The 16,937-nt window shown below is 39.8% G+C and overlaps 1 protein-coding gene across 1 annotated transcript in view; it reads left to right on the top strand.

Annotated features, from left to right (window-relative positions):
• NME7 (NME/NM23 family member 7) overlaps window positions 1–16,937 on the top strand; it is a 249,377-nt gene that overhangs the window by 185,561 nt on the left and 46,879 nt on the right. Inside the window, exon 11 of the mRNA XM_002918573.4 lies at window positions 5,581–5,688. Within this exon, the coding sequence (XP_002918619.1) occupies window positions 5,581–5,688 (108 nt within the window). The remainder of the gene's footprint in view (window positions 1–5,580; window positions 5,689–16,937) is intronic.

The raw sequence follows: 16,937 nt of genomic DNA, 5'->3' as shown, positions 1-16,937 counted from the left end.
AATGACTGGCAAATGACCAATGCCTAGCTAAAGAGAGAATGCAAGACCTCCAGAAAAGAGAAAATTTTCATTACCTATAAAGAATGGTAATTAGATTGCAGTGGTCTGCAACACCGTATTTGTCATACATGCTGTATATGCAACATGCGTGTTGTGTGTGTGTGTTTGTATGTAAGTAGTAGAGACTGTGGAGGGCCACTCACATCCCCCTCTCACCTTCAAGACTGAAGTGCCTATTCCCCAGCTGTGTTTTGGCAGCAGATAGTAATTCAGTAAGTCTTCCAGATATTCCCTTCTATTGAAGAAAGTCACCTTGCCCAAGGTCATGGCCCCTTCCTTGGAGTGGCCCATATCCAGTGACTTGTCAGTTTGGAGAGATCAAGGCCTCACCTGTTTGCTTCAATTCGGGATGACTCTGAAGGGTCATGGTAGCTCAGAGCTCCCTATAGGATTATCTGAGACTGCTGTTGTTACTCATTGCAGTTCAACTTCTCCCTCTGTCCAATCCCATGTTCCTCGCTTCCCCACAAGTGTAGATCCTGAGGCCACTTCCCAATAAACTTGCCGCATACAAATCTCTGCCTCAGAGTTGGCATCCCAGAGAATGCAACCTGTGACAGTATTCTTTTCAGCTACCTTTGAGACACGGACTACAATTGACTATGCAAAGAAAATCCCAACAAACCCCTTCAGAGGACGACCAAAGAGACCGCATTCCTTTACCACAGTACGATATGATAGGACATTAACAATGACCCCCCCAACCACCACCACCACCAACACCCACGCACGCACGCATGCACACACACACCTCTTCAGAATTTGAGTGTTTTGCATATAGAGTGACTTACATGAAAGTAATATTTTAATGAAAATGGTGAGTGCCAAATAAAGTAGGTACAGGGTAAGTTCTTATAAAACAGCACACTCAAATGGAATCCTTTTCAAGTGTTTTCCTCTTAAATGAAATTATAAGGAAAGGAAAAATTAAGTATTCACCTTCAGGATTTTACAAAATACATCTTACTTTACAGAATGCCAGCTTGTCACCATGTGAATAGAGTAGGTATGTAATATCAGGCCTTTAATTGTCAGGAAAATTAGGGGGAACAGAATGAAAGTCATGAATTTAATATACAGCCATCCTTATTTTCTAGCTTATCAAAATGTTTTTCTTAAGTAATACATTTATAACTGACATTTGATACAACCTTGTAAAGGAAGACTTAAGTAATTAAATAAATGCACACCTTTAAAATGTGCCAAAGGGACAGAATCACAGGTGTGAATGCTGCTCAGCATTTTTGCACCAGAAATTGCAGCCGCCATAGTTCTTGGTTTCCATATCCATAGAGCTGATCCATTCAGTACTTTGGCCTCTCAGTCTGCAATCCTCCGTTCCTGGTATTGTTGCCCTCCCCGTGACCTTGGCCATGGTTACCCCCTGTCGGGGAAGGTCATTGAAAAGACATGACCACCCATTGACCTAGTCAATCACAGGCTCCTCACCCCCTCCCCTGTCCTTGGAATGTGGATTCTGCTTGCCTTTCCCACCCCCAGAGGCTGCTCCAAGGACACAGGTCTGAGATAATGATGTGGTGTTGAGAATACCTGCACAGTATACGTGACTGAACCCTGTGAAGGCCTCTGTATAAACTTAAGACGTGGCTGGTGGTTGCAGGGATCCACTCACCTTGTTGCCACCGAAGTTCCCTTTGCTTGTGAAAACTGCCACTGCTAACCTCTTTCTTCAGTTTCTCCCTGCCCTCTGAGTACAGGGGCCAGTTTCAGAGTACACCTGGCAAATCCCCAGAGGGTCACTAACACCTCCCTCCCTCTCTGCTCACTTCCAATAATTTCAATTTTAAGTATCCTTTCTCTTGACTTTCCAGCTAATTTCTTCGAACACCAATTTTAATAATTGTTCCATCCCACTAGGAGCTCTGATCCATTGACCTACCTTTTCAGTGCCTCCTACCCCTCTATCCGCCCCCAGGCCCCCGCTTTCTTACTGAGTTTAATTTTTGTTGCCCATCCTTATTATCACTCTCTTGCATACACCCTCAACTCCCTTACCCCTCTCTTGCTTTGTGGTTTTCTTTTGGTAAAGCCCCAACCCTCATTACACTCAACTTTCTACCAGCTCTCGGCCTGCACCCGTGCAGCTGAGTGTGGCTGCCGCAGAACACAGCGCTGTCCTGTGTGATCTCCCTCTGCACTCAGGACCACTAACCTCACCGATGGAGGGCCTCACAGGAGGGCCCTCAGTGCTGTCAGCAATCACAGTTCACTTTCCTAGTTCATTCACTTTCCTGCTCTCTTAAAATGTGTTCGGACCTTCTTGCCTCTCCTGACATCCCCAAAACCTCCTCTCCGGCCTTCCCCTCAGCTGGTGACAATCTTGCTGCCCTTTTCACTGCATAACAGAATCAGTCAAAAGAAAACTACTGGAGGGAACATTAGAAAGGTTCCATATTTTGTTTAGGATGGTGATTACTGAGTCTATACACCTGACAAGATTCATGGGGCACTTAAAACCAATCCATGTTACTTATGGAAGTTACATCTAAATCAAAATTAAATATAAAGAAAGAACTCCCATAAGTTGCTGCCACTGCATATATCCATTCCCTGCAGTGGGCTCTGTGTGTGGTCTTAGTGCTGAGGATGGATGGTCTGTGTTCCCGGGTAAGGCCAACTCCCCCACTCCTGCACTTAACTCCATCACTCCAGCAGTTCTCCCTTCTCCTTCCTGCTTCGTCAGTGTTTCCTTTTGTTGGATCATTCCTATCAGCCTGTAAATGTGCTATTATTTCTCCCTTTTTTTTTAAAAGATTTTTTATTTATTTATTTGACAGAGACAGAGACAGCCAGCGAGAGAGGGAACACAGGGGGAGTGGGAGAGGGAGAAGCAAGCTCATAGAGGAGGAGCCTGACGTGGGGCTCGATCCCATAACGCCGGGATCACGCCCTGAGCCGAAGGCAGACGCTCAACCGCTGTGCCACCCAGGCGCCCCTATTTCTCCCATTTTAAAAATAACATTCTCCTCCAGGAAAACCTCTCTTCATTCCACTTTCCTCCATTTACTGCTCCATTTTTCTTCTCCCCTTTGTAGCAAAGTTCCTCAAAATAGTTGCCTGTATTCACTTTTCCCAGTTCTACTCCCATTCTCTCTTGAAACCACATTAATCCGTGTTTTGCTCACCACCAGGCCTCTGAAACCACTCTTGTCAAGGATATCTGTGACTCCGTATTGATAGATCCAGTGTTCAGTTCTCCGTCTTTACCCTACTTGACTTCTCAGCAACATTGGACACTGTTGATGACTCTCTATCCATGACATTTTTCTTCACAGTCTTCTAGGAAAGGACTCTCCTGGATTTCTTCTTACCTAGTCGGTCGTTCCTTCCCCATCTTCTTTGCTCATCATTTCTCCTTGTCTCCTTGATTTTCTTTTGACAGAGGTGCCCCTCTGTCTCCTCTTACTGCCTTCACGATCTCATCCAGCTGATACCTTTAAATACCTTAAAAATGCTACAGACTCCCAAATTCTTATTTGCAGTGTGGAAAACTCCTCTGAACTCTAGACTCATACCCAACCATGTATTTGAAAACTTCATTTGGATGTCTTAGGCAACTCAAACTTCATGCATTCAAAACCAAAATCTGGAGGACTTCCCCTTCCAGATGAAGACTTATTATAAAGTTATAATAATTAAGACAGCATAATATAGATGTACAAATAGACAAAACATCCAATGGGACCAAACAGCAAACTAATAAACAGACTCATATCTACATAGAAATTTATATATAACAGAGCTAATCAGTGGAGATTGGTGGGGAAAGAGGGAAACCATTCAATAAATGGTGCTAGGGCAATTAACTATCCATGTGGGAAAAATAGAAATGGATATCCCCCTCACATCATACCCAGAAGTCAATTGCAGGTGAAACAAGAACTTCATGTGGAAGGCAAAACTTTAAAGATTTAGAAGACAATAGAGAAGAGTATCCTTTGGTCTTGGAGTGAGAATAATTCCTTCAGAAACAGCACAAATCATAAATGAGAAGATTAGTAAATTTAATTTCATTGAAACTGTTTCTGTAAATAAAAATACTAAAAACTCAAAGATAAGCTTCAGACTGAGAAAAGATATTTGAAAGATTGTGCAAAGTGACAAAAAATAGAATTCGGGATATAAGAATAATAATAAAATAAACAAGAATAACCCAGTAGGAAATGGATAGAAGAAGACAAGAATAAGCATTTAAGAAAAGTGGATGTATGTGAAAGGACACTAACCTTCTTTAGTAATCAGGGAAATATGAACTAAGAATACACTGAGACACCATTTCACGCCCACTAGAATAGCAAAATTAATAAGTCAGCCAATGTCAAATGTGGATTTTGATGTGGGTGGTGGGAGTTCTTGTGCACTGATGGTTGAGGGCAAATTGTTACAACCACTTAAGAAAATGGTTTGGCAGTACTTTGGAAAATTGGATATGTATGTGTCCTAATCCAGACAAAACTCTTGTATACATGCACCATACTACGTACAAGACTTCTTGTAGCAGAATTGTGTGTGATTTTCAGTGTGCGTGTGTGTCAAAGGAGAGGAGAGAGAAAGGGGGAGAGAGAAGAAATTAGTTGAATGTCCATCAACAGGAAAATGGATAAAATATGCTCAATCACACATTGGATTTAGTAACAAATACAGTAATAAAAACAAATGAATTACAGCTAAACACAACAACATGGGCAAATAAAAAAAAACAGTGTTTTGAAAACTAAACAAAATAAAGGAAACTTTAAATAAAATTGAGAGTAACGGGTACCTCTGGGTAGAGGTAGGGATGGGATAGAATGGAGTCGGGATGAAGTCTCACACAGGTGACTTCAAAGTTGATTGTATTAATTTACTTTAGCTAAATAGTAGGTACACGGGTATTTGTTTCCCTTTTAAAAATGTTCATATATATTAAATACCCTTTTGTATGTATATGTCAAAATTAAAATAGAAGTTTTGGAAATGTTTCACTTAGAATAAAAAAAGACTAATAATAAGTAGGTCATTAATACTCCACCATCTTTAATTTTTTTAACCTCTTGTTTCTTTTACTCACAGTTTTTAGTTATTTGTAACCATTCTTTCCTCTAATGTGAGCTAGTACTAAGATGATACAACTGGAACATTTTGAAAAATCTTTTGAAGTCAGGGCCACCAAACTAGTTCATTTTTAAATCAAGCTGTTAGCATACAAGTCTTTCACAGTAATGGACTGGGTTCCTATTTTATGTGATTTTTCCATGATCTATTGATAAAAAGAGATGTAATTATTGTTACCCTCTAGACTTCACATCAGGCCACAGGAAAAGCCTTCTGAGTGAACGAGGCTGAGTGAAATCTTTCATTGCTCAGAGTTTTCATACATTCATGCTATTTCCAGAAAAAATCAGTGCCATCAATGTATACATGTATTTCATAAACAGATAATTCAAGTGTTTCATGTAGCTGGTGTTTTTCTTATTAAAACTGAATGACTGACTTTATATGTAAATGTGTATTTAATAGGAAATTGCCCGGCATTTACGCCCTGGAACCCTCAGAGCAATCTTTGGTAAAACTAAGATCCAGAATGCTGTTCACTGTACTGATCTACCAGAGGATGGCCTGTTAGAGGTAAGATAAAGAAGGGTAAATATCCTATTTCTATTTCAAACTCATAATCTCAGCAGTTCTGGTGCATAAGAACCTTTTAATATTCTTGGATTATACTATTACTTGGCCGTCTGAGGACTTCAGACTGCAACTTTAAATGACCATGTTGTAGGATGCTTTATATAACTAGTCTTCAAAGAGTTAAGGTATTTCTGTGATTGGCATATATTGGTGTATATATATGCCAATATTTTAATGCATACATTTAAGAATAATTTAAAAATGAAAAGCTACAGCATTCATTAAGTAATGTGAAATTTGTTTTAAAAACAGGTAAAAGTATCATTACCAGAAGTTTCTAGTCATAAAAACGTATCAGTGAAATCAAGAAGTCCAATATGCAGTGTGATTAACATTCAAAGTAATAGTTACCATTTACTGACTCTTTATATGCTGGGTTCTAACTTGATAGATAAATGTTTTATATAAAGTGATCTTTTGATCTCCAAAGCAACTCTAATACGTTGGCATTACTATGTCCATTTTTTTCGAGAAAATAAATTGAGACTCAGAGGTTTAATAATACCCTCAAACCATTCATACAGGACAGAGCCATATTTTGATCTCTCATCTTTATAATTAACATAAAATAGGAAACAATGAAAAAATTATGAGAAAATATTAGTGAAAATTAGTCTTTTTTTTTTTTTTTTTAAAGTAGGCTCCACACCCAGCATGGAGCCCAACACAGGGCTTGAACTCATGTCCCTGAGATCAAGACCTGAGCTGAGATCAAGAGTCAGACACTTACCCGACTGAGCCACCCAGGCGCCCCAGTCTGGTTTGGTTTTTAAAAAGTCATTTCTAGCCCAAAAGCAAAGTTAAAGAAAAAATAGAAATTTTTAACTTTTTACAGTTTTTTTAACTCTTGTATATCAAAAGGAATTGAACTGAAATGAAGGCACGTGATAAGTTAGTGATTATAGCATAAATGGCAGAAAAATGATCGATATCCTCAATACATTTATTTTAGAGAGTATTACTTGTTTTATGTCAAATTTATCAGTTGGTTTTTTTCCTGCCTTTGAAGTCATACATAGAAAGGCCTTCCCCCACATTTTGCTTTTCATTTTCTTTTCATTTTCTTTCAATCCACCTGGAATTCGACATATGGTATGAGGTGTGGGCTAGTCACCTGTTACAACATCGTTAAATCCTTCCGTGCTCCCATTGTTACTTTTCATTTATTAAATATTTATCTATGTCTGTGTCTGTTTCTGAACTTTCAATTTTATTCTGTTGGCCTGTGCCAGAAAAATACTATTTTTATTATTGTACTTTATTTATACTTTGAAAATTTTTCTTGGTTCTCTTAAATTTATTCTTCCACATGAACTTTACGTGCATTCAGCCAGTTCTTTACCCCATCCCCACAGGATGCAAATGGGACCTTGACTAACATTTTTTTTTTATAAATTAATATTGGACTGACATAAAACTGTGAGTTTCCATCTGTGTATATGGCATGCCTCTTCTTTTATGCAAGCAGTAGAGTCTTTTTTTCATAGGGGTCTCGGACATAGTATATTAAATTTATTCCCATCAGTTTTTTATTTTGTTGCTATAGAGAATGAGTTTGTTAACTCCATTGAAGTTTTCTGCTATAAGCCAAGATGCTGATGCGATAAACAGGCAACTACATGTTAATGTAATCTTATCTAAGCTATGCACCCTGTTACGAAATTTTAACATACTTGCGAGATAGAAAATTGTAACAAACTTCATTTTTTTTAATTACCCAAGGTAATGCATGTTTATTTAAAAATTTCACCTGTTTTATAAATATTCACTTTACCTTCTGATGGCTTAGGATCTATAGAGTGGTTTGAATACAGACTGTTGTCCAGTGAAACCGGAATATTAATCATGAAATGTATGTCCATTAAAAAATATGATCAAGGTATGCCAGTGATTTTGCTTGTACAATTTGAAGTGGATTATTACTGCCTGCAGTTTACAAAGCCATTCACTAACTGATTAAAATCTTTCTAACTTAACTGCACAGGAGAGTTAATTGTAAGTTAATGGCTGTGTGGTTTAGAGAATTAACCAAAAACCAGAAGTTTGAGCCCCAGCAGCCTCCTCTCGTGTGGCTGGTGATTCATAATTGGTGTGACCTTGGATAAGTCACTTTTTCTTTCCATGCCTCACTTTTATCAGCAAAATAGGATAAGAAATTCTGGTCTAAACAAGGGGTGTTCTTCCAGTTAGGGATTAACTGTTTGTGGATTGTTACTTGGCTTTAAATGGCAACGTATTATAAAAACACTTAGAAGCCAGAATAGTTATCTGTTCGTTGTCTTCAAAGTGAAATTCAGAGTGACATTAAGACAAGCTGTCTGATCAGGGAAGCGTGAAATGTGGCTACTCATTAAGGGAACATCCTTTAGGTGTCGGGTGACCATAAAATGTATTGTCTAATCCGGGACCTTTCTGAAAGGCAGCTCCAGTCAGACAAGATGCTAGGACAAAAGGCATAAACCAGAACTGTCATTAGCACACTGGGATTATAGGCTCTCTATTTATATGGGAGCCAGGGAAATGGGGAAATATTTCTTCTCATTGATCTTTTCCTCATGTGATGTTTACTGAGCTGAGTTTGTGTCGTATATGTGGACCTTAGAAGGCATGGTTTCAATTCATATTTTGTCACCATCTATTTTATGTACTTATAGCAAATGATTATAGTATGTATTACTTGCAGACATTGTGATAGGATTTCAGAATCAAACGAGACATTTCTCTTATCCTCATTGAGCTCACAGTAAGTTTCAGAAGTCAGGGATCTCAGCACGAATATCAAATCTGCTGTATTTGGATGCTCCTAATTGTGACATAGCCATTTTTGTGGTTGTAGGAATAAATGACAGCACCTGTGGTATGAGACATTCTATGATGTTATTTCATTGGTAATATTCCTGATCAGTAGTAACTCTAAAGATCTTAAATTCGAGCTTCAAAGAAAGCATTAATGGCAAAATGCATAGCTAAACTAGTAATCAAAGAAATAAGTTTTTTACTAAGGGCAAAGAATTTTTAAAGTATCACTTTCCACTGCTGGTAAAGCTACAGTTAAACAAATACCCTCATATTGCTGGTGAGAGCTACATGGAAACAGGTATTGAAAGCCATGGGTTTTTCCCATTTGTTCCAGAATTCTACTTCTTATAATCTAACCACAGGGGGAGGTGGCAGCAGGATGACAAAATAGAAAGAACATCTGCATAGATGTTCATTGAAGGAGTATTTGGGGTAATTAAAATTGGAAATAATGTGCGTATCAAAGGTATATCGATCATCCCTCCTCTGAGAAGGGTTTCTTGATACCTGTTGTCTGCATCAGAGATCCTTCCTTATGTGTGTTTGCCTAGGATTTTGCTTCCCTCTAACACAGTGGCACAGCCGAGAGATGACATAGCTCTGCGCCGGGGGCAAGTTACTCATTTCATAAAATGAAGTGCCTACCCTATCAGATAGCATAGTGCCTACCCTATCAGATAGCATAGTGCCTACCCTATCAGATAGCATAGTGCCTACCCTATCAGATAGCATATTGCCTAGCACAGAATAATTGCTCAACAAATGATAGCAATTACATTATTATTATTACTACAGCCCATTGTGTTTTGCTTATATGTATGTCCTCATAAGACTGAGTACTCATAGGGAAGAAAATCTGTCTTGCCCAGCATATAAAAGCTCCACCATAAATCATTTTTGAAGGAAAAGAGGGAATAGTCTGGTGAAATAAATTATGGTTCATGCACTCCATGCAAAAGTGTATAACCTTTTTGTAAAAAAAATGATGATGGAGACCTCAGCAGTGGATTCCAGCCTCGGTTGCATATTGGAACCACCTAGACAATTTTAAAAATACTGATGCCCAGACCTACCCTTTGAGATTATAATGATTTTTCTTTTGAAATAACTTCAAACTTACAGAAAAGTTGCAAGTACAGTACAACTAAGTTTTTTCATGAACATTTGGGATTAAGTTGCCACCATAATGCCCCATATCTCTGAGTACTTTAGTGTATATTTTTTAACATAAAAGGGCATTTTCCTACATAACCACATTACAAGCATCCAAGTTAGGAAATTAACATTGATACATTGCTACCGTTTAATTTTTAAACCCCATTCAAATCTCTCCCATTTTTTTTCTTCCTGATTCTTTTTTTTTTATTAACATATAATATATTATTTGTTTCAGGGGTACAGGTGTGTGATTCATCAGTCTTACACAATACGCAGCACTCACCACAACACATACCCTCCCCAACATGCATCACCCAGCCACCCCATCCGTCCCACCTCCCTCCACTCCAGCAAACCTCAGTCTGTTTCCTCAATAATGTGTTTTAGTAGCAAAAGAATCCAGGTTAGAATCACTCATTGCATTTAATTCTCTGCTTAGTTTCTTTCAGTGTAGAACTCTCCTCAGATTTTCCTTGACTTTCGGGACCTTGACACTTTTGACAATAACAAGCAGATTCTAATATAATTGACCCATTTATACCTTTGCTCATCAGAAGCTTTTCTATATGGTTTCTGTGTACACTTTTAACAAGATACCGACACATTGATTTTGCTGAATGGCATATGTTGCTTATACAGAGAGTCATTTGTTGGCTTCCCATTGTCCTTGAAGCTGTCTGATGCCTATTTGATTTTATGACCCAACATTGTGTATGCCTCCCCTCTGCTCCACTTAGTCTGAGCCCGATGCTCACAAGCGTCACTGATGATGCTTCCTCAGTTTTACTTTCTCCTTCCTTTATCTTGCCCAAAGCTTCTGTGCTGCTCTTGTTGCTTCCGTAGTCTGTTCCCAGAACTGTTGTTTTCTGATTATTTTCACAGGAACAACCAACACTTTACATGTACTGAAATTGAAATTCTCAAAGTTGCCAAATAGGTATACAGTAGAAAATATGTTTGAATTTTGAATTCTGTTAGTCAAAATGATATATCAGTCATTCATTCAGATATTTTACATTTTTAAAATTATAAACACAGCACTGGGGACACAGCAATAAATAGGATACATGCAGCCCCTGCCCTCACGGAGCTTACCTTTTAGGAGACAGTAATCATTGTCATTGTTTTTTAGAATCATGAAGATATGGATCTTTCCTCTGTTTTTGTTTTCCAACTATTCTGTAAATTGGTTATATCTTTTTTGTGGTTATAAAATAATAATTTTATTCACTCATTTATGGAACATAAGAAGTAGGAAGATCGGTAGGAGAAGAAGGGGAAGGGGGGCGTAAACAGAAGGGGGAATGGACCATGAGAGACTATGGACTCTGGGAAACAAGCTGAGGGCTTCAGAGGGGAGGGGGTTGGGGGAATGGGATAGGGTGGTGATAGGTATTAAGGAGGGCACGTATTACATGGAGCACTGTGTGTTATATGCAAGTAATGAATCATGGAACTTTGCATCAAAAACTAGGGATGTACTGTGTGGTGACTAACATAATATAATAAAAAATTATTATAAAAAAATAAAATAAAGACATGTTTAAAAAGAAAAAAATAAGAATTTTTACAGTTTCTAAAATAGGGACACCAGGGTGGCTTAGTCGGTTGGGCATCAGACTCTTGATTTCAGCTCAGGTCATGATTCTCGGGGTCGTGACATCGAGCCCAGTATTGGGCTCCACACTCAGCTCCTTGAGATTCTCGCTCTCTCCCTCTGCCCCTCCCCACCCCCACACGTGCTCCCTCTCTCTCTCTAAAATAAATAAATAAATCCTTTAAAAAGTTTATAAAATATTTCATTGTAGATAAAAATAGTCAATCGAAACAAATCTGAAATTGGATATAGAATTATTTCTGCATTGATTCTTGTTCTGGTATACTCTAGAAAAAAATTAATCAAGCATTAACCAGAAATAAACATAGGTGTAGGAGTAAGATGATTGGACAGTCCTGGATTTCTTGGCTGTGGTTCGTATGGGTCTCTGCACACACTGACACTCATAATTTATCTTTAATTTTAGTTTGTATCTCAAAGGAAGAGTTGTGATTTTTACTAGTACATTGTCAAAGAGGGAACAACTTGTCCAAAGACAAGAGCAAACAGCATTCTGTAAGAGATTTAAAAATAGTTTAGTAAGGCTGAGACTTTGACCTTGAGGTGGAAAATGACAAGAGATAAGGCTAGGAAAGTCATCAAGGGCCTTGTAAAATCATGTTGAGACATCTGAACTTTATCCAGAGGGCAACAGGAATCCAAATAAACGTTTTACATGGGGGAATAGCACAATCATATCTGTGTTATAGGGATCAGTCTGGCTGCAGGATGGAGAACAGATCAAGGGGATTGGGAATGATGGGGGAAGAAGGTCAGTCTGGAGGGAGACCAGGTAGAAGGCTGTGAAGGTAATTTCAAGGAAGATTCTGGTAGCTTGAATGGATGAGGCACTAGGAATAGCTCGAAGCAGTGAGCTTCAGAAGACATTTAGAGGGCTGGAACTGACAGCCTCAAAGACTAATTGGATGTGAAGGATAACCTATGGCAATGAGACAAGATTAACTCCTATCTCTAAGTGAAGATGATGGAGGCTACCATTGTTATCTGTGATACCCAAATTTCTGAAAACCAAAGTTCTTTCATAAATTCGATGGCAAAGCCTAACCTGATCTTACGTATAATTTTTCTACAACCCATTTAGTGTGACTGTTCACACTGCTGTAGAAGTTTTAATGTATTATATTATGTATGGAAAACTCCCCAGACTCCTGGTACAATATAAAATATGTATACCATGTATATTCAATGATTTCTGTATAATATGGTGCATGGATACCTTATTACTATTCCAAGTTTCAAAATATCTGTCATCAGGGGTTTGAATAAAGGATAGTGGAGAAGGTTTGAAACAGCCATGGAGATAGAGCTGATCACAAAATAAAGATTTCTGGGTGATAGTTACGGTTTAACTGATTTGAGATACTATGTGTGTCATGAACTTACTGTTTCTCTGATGTACAGTTGGAATGAACAGGGATGACACTTTTGCAGGTGGGTGCATGAGGCAAGATCATTGAGAATGTTAGCAAGAGTGGTTGAAGTTATAAATAAGGGAAGGCTTTCAGCTTATGGACAGGGGTCCTAGAACAACTGAGGGCAGGAGCTGTGGTCAGAGTAGACTCGTCTAAATTTAAAATTTCAGAGGAGGAGCTTCTCATGGCGATAAGGTTCAGGGTGTGGCCATGGAAGAGGTGACCAGCATGGAGTGGAAGTCACCAGAGATGTGGAACCTTCAGTGATTAGTGAAATTAAAGTCCCCTGGGGGAGCACCTGGGTGGTCAGTCGGTTAAGTGTCTGCCTTCGGCTCAGGTCATGATCCCAGTGTCCTGGGATCGAGCCCTGCATCGGGCTCCCTGCTCAGTGGAAGCCTGCTTCTTCCTCTCTCTCTGCCTGCTGTTCCACCTGCTTGTGCTCTCTCTCCCTGTAAATAAATTAATTAAACAAACAAACAAACAAAAAAAGTCCCCTGGGATCATGGCTGGGAGTGGAGAGGAAAACGGTGATCCAAAGCCTAAAGTTTTCAGCAAAGTAGAGACGGCGAACCTGAGGTGTGACAGCAACAAGGAGGAGAGAGGATCTAGCCAGATGGTAGAGGCTCAGAGTTCAGGTCCTACATGAGGGAGGAAGGAGAGCACTACTTCTACAATCCTGGCCAAAGAAGTTTCACCCATGGCCCCAAAGAAGTGATGCCTTCAGAGACATCCAGGTTTCATTTAAGGCTGGGAGGCCTGGTGAAGAAGTTCAGGTTTCAAGGTAGTTTACTTTGAGACTGAGCGGCTGGAGGGAGCAAGGACAGGGGGAGACTGGTAGAGGGAAGAAGAACCCCAGAGCCATAGAAGAGTAATGAGATGGAGGAAAATAGGTGACCAGAATGGCTTCCATCTTGGTGGATGGGATGTTACAAGTTAGTAGTTGTTTTTCTGCCCCATAGTTAGAGGTTTGAACGTGTAGGCAGTTGGGGTCTACAACCTCCGGAACCCAGGCTCCACCTTCTTGTTCCTCACAGACATTCTCAGCTTGTTGCCTTGTGGTCCCCCTTCATGGTTGTTGGACATACATTTATCACTTCTGTCATCCAGGCGTGAAGAAGAGGAAGAGCAAGGGGCAAAGGTAAAAAATACCAGCTCAATCAGCATCCTCTTCTCTGCCCACTCGAAGGAGATTTCCCAGGAGCACCACCCAACAAATTCTGCTTATGATTTACTTGCTAGAATTTAGTCCAATGGCCACCCCTCTTCTTCAAGAGGAGCTGGTTAATACAGAGAGCAATGAGAACATTGCTACCTCCAACAAAATCAAGTTTCTGCTGGAAGGAAGAAAGGGAGAGTGAACACTGGGGAGGGGAAGAGCAGCATCTGCCATAAATGGCCAACTAGAAAAACAGGAATTTAGCTGGGACCAGGATTCCAGTAGAATTGGCCCCTGCTGTCCTTCAGTATGGTGGTTCTCAAGAGTCGCCCCCTGATCAGCAGCATCTGCATTACCTGAGAACTTGGTGGAAATGAAACTCTCTGGCCCCATCCTAGACTGCTGACTCATAAACGCTGGGAGTCTGGCCCAGGAAATCTGCTTTATGAGCTTTCCAGATGATTCCGATGCCCCTAGGGTAGTGGGTTCTCTGCCAATAGCATGCATCAACATCACCTATGGAGTTTTTATTTATTTATTTATTTTTATTTATTTATTTTAAAGATTTTATTTATTTATTTGACAGAGATAGAGACAGCCAGCGAGAGAGGGAACACAAGCAGGGGGAGTGGGAGAGGAAGAAGCAGGCTCATAGCGGAGGAGCCTGATGCGGGGCTGGATCCCATCACGCCGGGATCACGCCCGGAGCCGAAGGCAGATGCTTAACCACTGTGCCACCCAGGCGCCCATGGAGTTTTATTTTTAATTTTTATTTTTATTCCAGTATAGTTGACACACAGTGTTACATTAGTTTTAGATGTATAATATGTAGTTTTTAAAACTACAGAAGCCTGGAGCTCTATCATAGAAGATTCTGGTTAAGTAGGTTTGGGATGAGCCTCTTGTATCTGTGGAGGTTCTGGGGGGGGGGCTGGGCTTGTGGTTTATGTTGCAGGTGATTCTGATGTAGATAATTAAACTCACATTTGGAAAATACTGACTTTTGTGCCTTTTGGGGAAAAGTTGGCTGTGGTTGTGCTTTTGAGGAAAACTTAGACCCTGTCAGCAAGCCAACAAAGAGATTATTTTGCTTGCAGGACCTAGAATTGGAAACAGCAGCAACCTCTGGAATTTGAAGGGAGCTGTAACCTCTCTCAATGGATTCAGCTGCAGCCAAGGGTTATTATGGTTCCAGGGAGGGCCAGCCTCTGGACGGGGGAGCCTGTGGCCTCTCAGGAAGGAGCCAGTCATGACCTGGTTGACTACCTGGATTTCTTGGTGGACATCTCAGTGTTGAGGCTGCCATATGCCCTTTCAGGGAATGACTAGAGGCCTGGTTGTGTGTGTGTGTGTGTGTGTGTGCACGTATACACATTTGTATGTGTGTATGCGTGCACACACACACACGCATTAATGCATTCCAAGGCTGACAAGGACAGAGGCCTTGGGTCTCTCACAGATGAAAACAATTTTTCTCAGGTTCTTCAGATCTGTGCTCCCCACTTAACATGGGCATGTGATGCACAAGTCTGCAGGGGACTGAGCCGTATCTTTTCCCCTGCTAGTTGTGTAAGTGCCTTGAGGGCCTGGACCTCTCAGACTTTTGAATCTCTAGCCCCTGCCTAGCACACCGCGGGCTTGTTGGCAATGTCTGTGAGGTAAACACATGGAGGAGCATCTCATGCATGAGGACAATGTGCCTCCGTCCCCCTTCTCTTTGCATATGGCTGAAATGTCACACCCCGATGAGGTGAGCCCCACTTTCAAGTGCCACATCCCACTATCCCCTCCATTTACTAGTTGTCAGAAAAGTTGTCTGCTTCTTGTGCTGCTGACTGTATGCAGCTAAAACGTGAGCTCTTTGTGTGAGGAAAGCTGATGGTTTGCGTAGGTTTTTCGTCCCCTCAAATGTAGTATTTCAAAAGTCTCTACATTAACCTTAAAAATATCATATAATAAGCATTAGGCTATCAAATTCTAATTCTTTATGGCCCGATTGGTAGTAAAGAATTGATACTTTCTCAGATAAAGGAATCATGGATTAAGGAGCAAATTCGTGTTCCCTCCTGTATCCTGTTATATGTGGAGCTCGTATTCCTTGCTAGATTACTTTGCTAGATTACTTTGCTTACTTCTGCCCCAGAAAGTCCACATACTGTCTCAGTGAGGAAGGGATCCTAATATTTCTCTCATTTAGCATAGGTAGGAATTTAGTTTTTTATTCACGGCAACATTGGATTTCTATTTATAAAATGCTAGAATAACTTATTCCCAATAGTCATAATAACTTTTTACTCCATGGAAATTTCTATATCCATTAAAACATAATATCCAGGCAATCATTATAATGACTGAAATCACATTCCACGCAGGGAGTTTTCAGGTCCATAGGTCCCCCCCTTTCTCAAATATAGCCCCAGCTTTCTTTGCATTGGTTATCTTTTCAATCTGAAAAGTAACAAGTCTTATGGACTTAACAATTTAAGGATTATATTTAGTATGATTGATCCCACTTTGTTTTTTTATTAAAGTATAATTATACCATGTAATGTCTTATTAGATTCAGGTGTACACATATTGATTCAACAATTTCATATATTACTTAGTGGTCACCATACTAGGGGAAGTTGCTATCTATCACCATACGACCTTATTACAATATTATTGACTATATTCCCTATGTTGTACGTCTCACCCATGACTTATTTCATAACTGAAAGTTTATACCTCTTAATCCCCCTTTTTTGGTCCTTCCTCAAACCTACACGCTCTGGCAACCACCAGTCTATTCTCTGATTTAAGAGTGTGTTTGTTTTTTGTTTGTTTGTATATTTTATTTCTTAGATTCCACATGTAAGTGAAATCATATGGTATTTGTCTTTCTCTGTCTGACTTATTTCATTTAGCATTATGCCCTCTAGATCCACCCATGTTGTCACAAATGGCAAGATCTCATTCTTTCTTATGACACAGTAATATTTCACCGTTTAAAGATACCACCTCTTCTTTATCCTCTTATCTATCAATGGACAATTGAGTTGCTTCC

This window comes from Ailuropoda melanoleuca, chromosome 8, assembly GCF_002007445.2.
Source record: "Ailuropoda melanoleuca isolate Jingjing chromosome 8, ASM200744v2, whole genome shotgun sequence".
NCBI lineage: Eukaryota > Metazoa > Chordata > Mammalia > Carnivora > Ursidae > Ailuropoda > Ailuropoda melanoleuca.
Note: the sequence above shows the minus strand (reverse complement) of the source record. Positions and strands in the feature narration are given on the sequence as shown.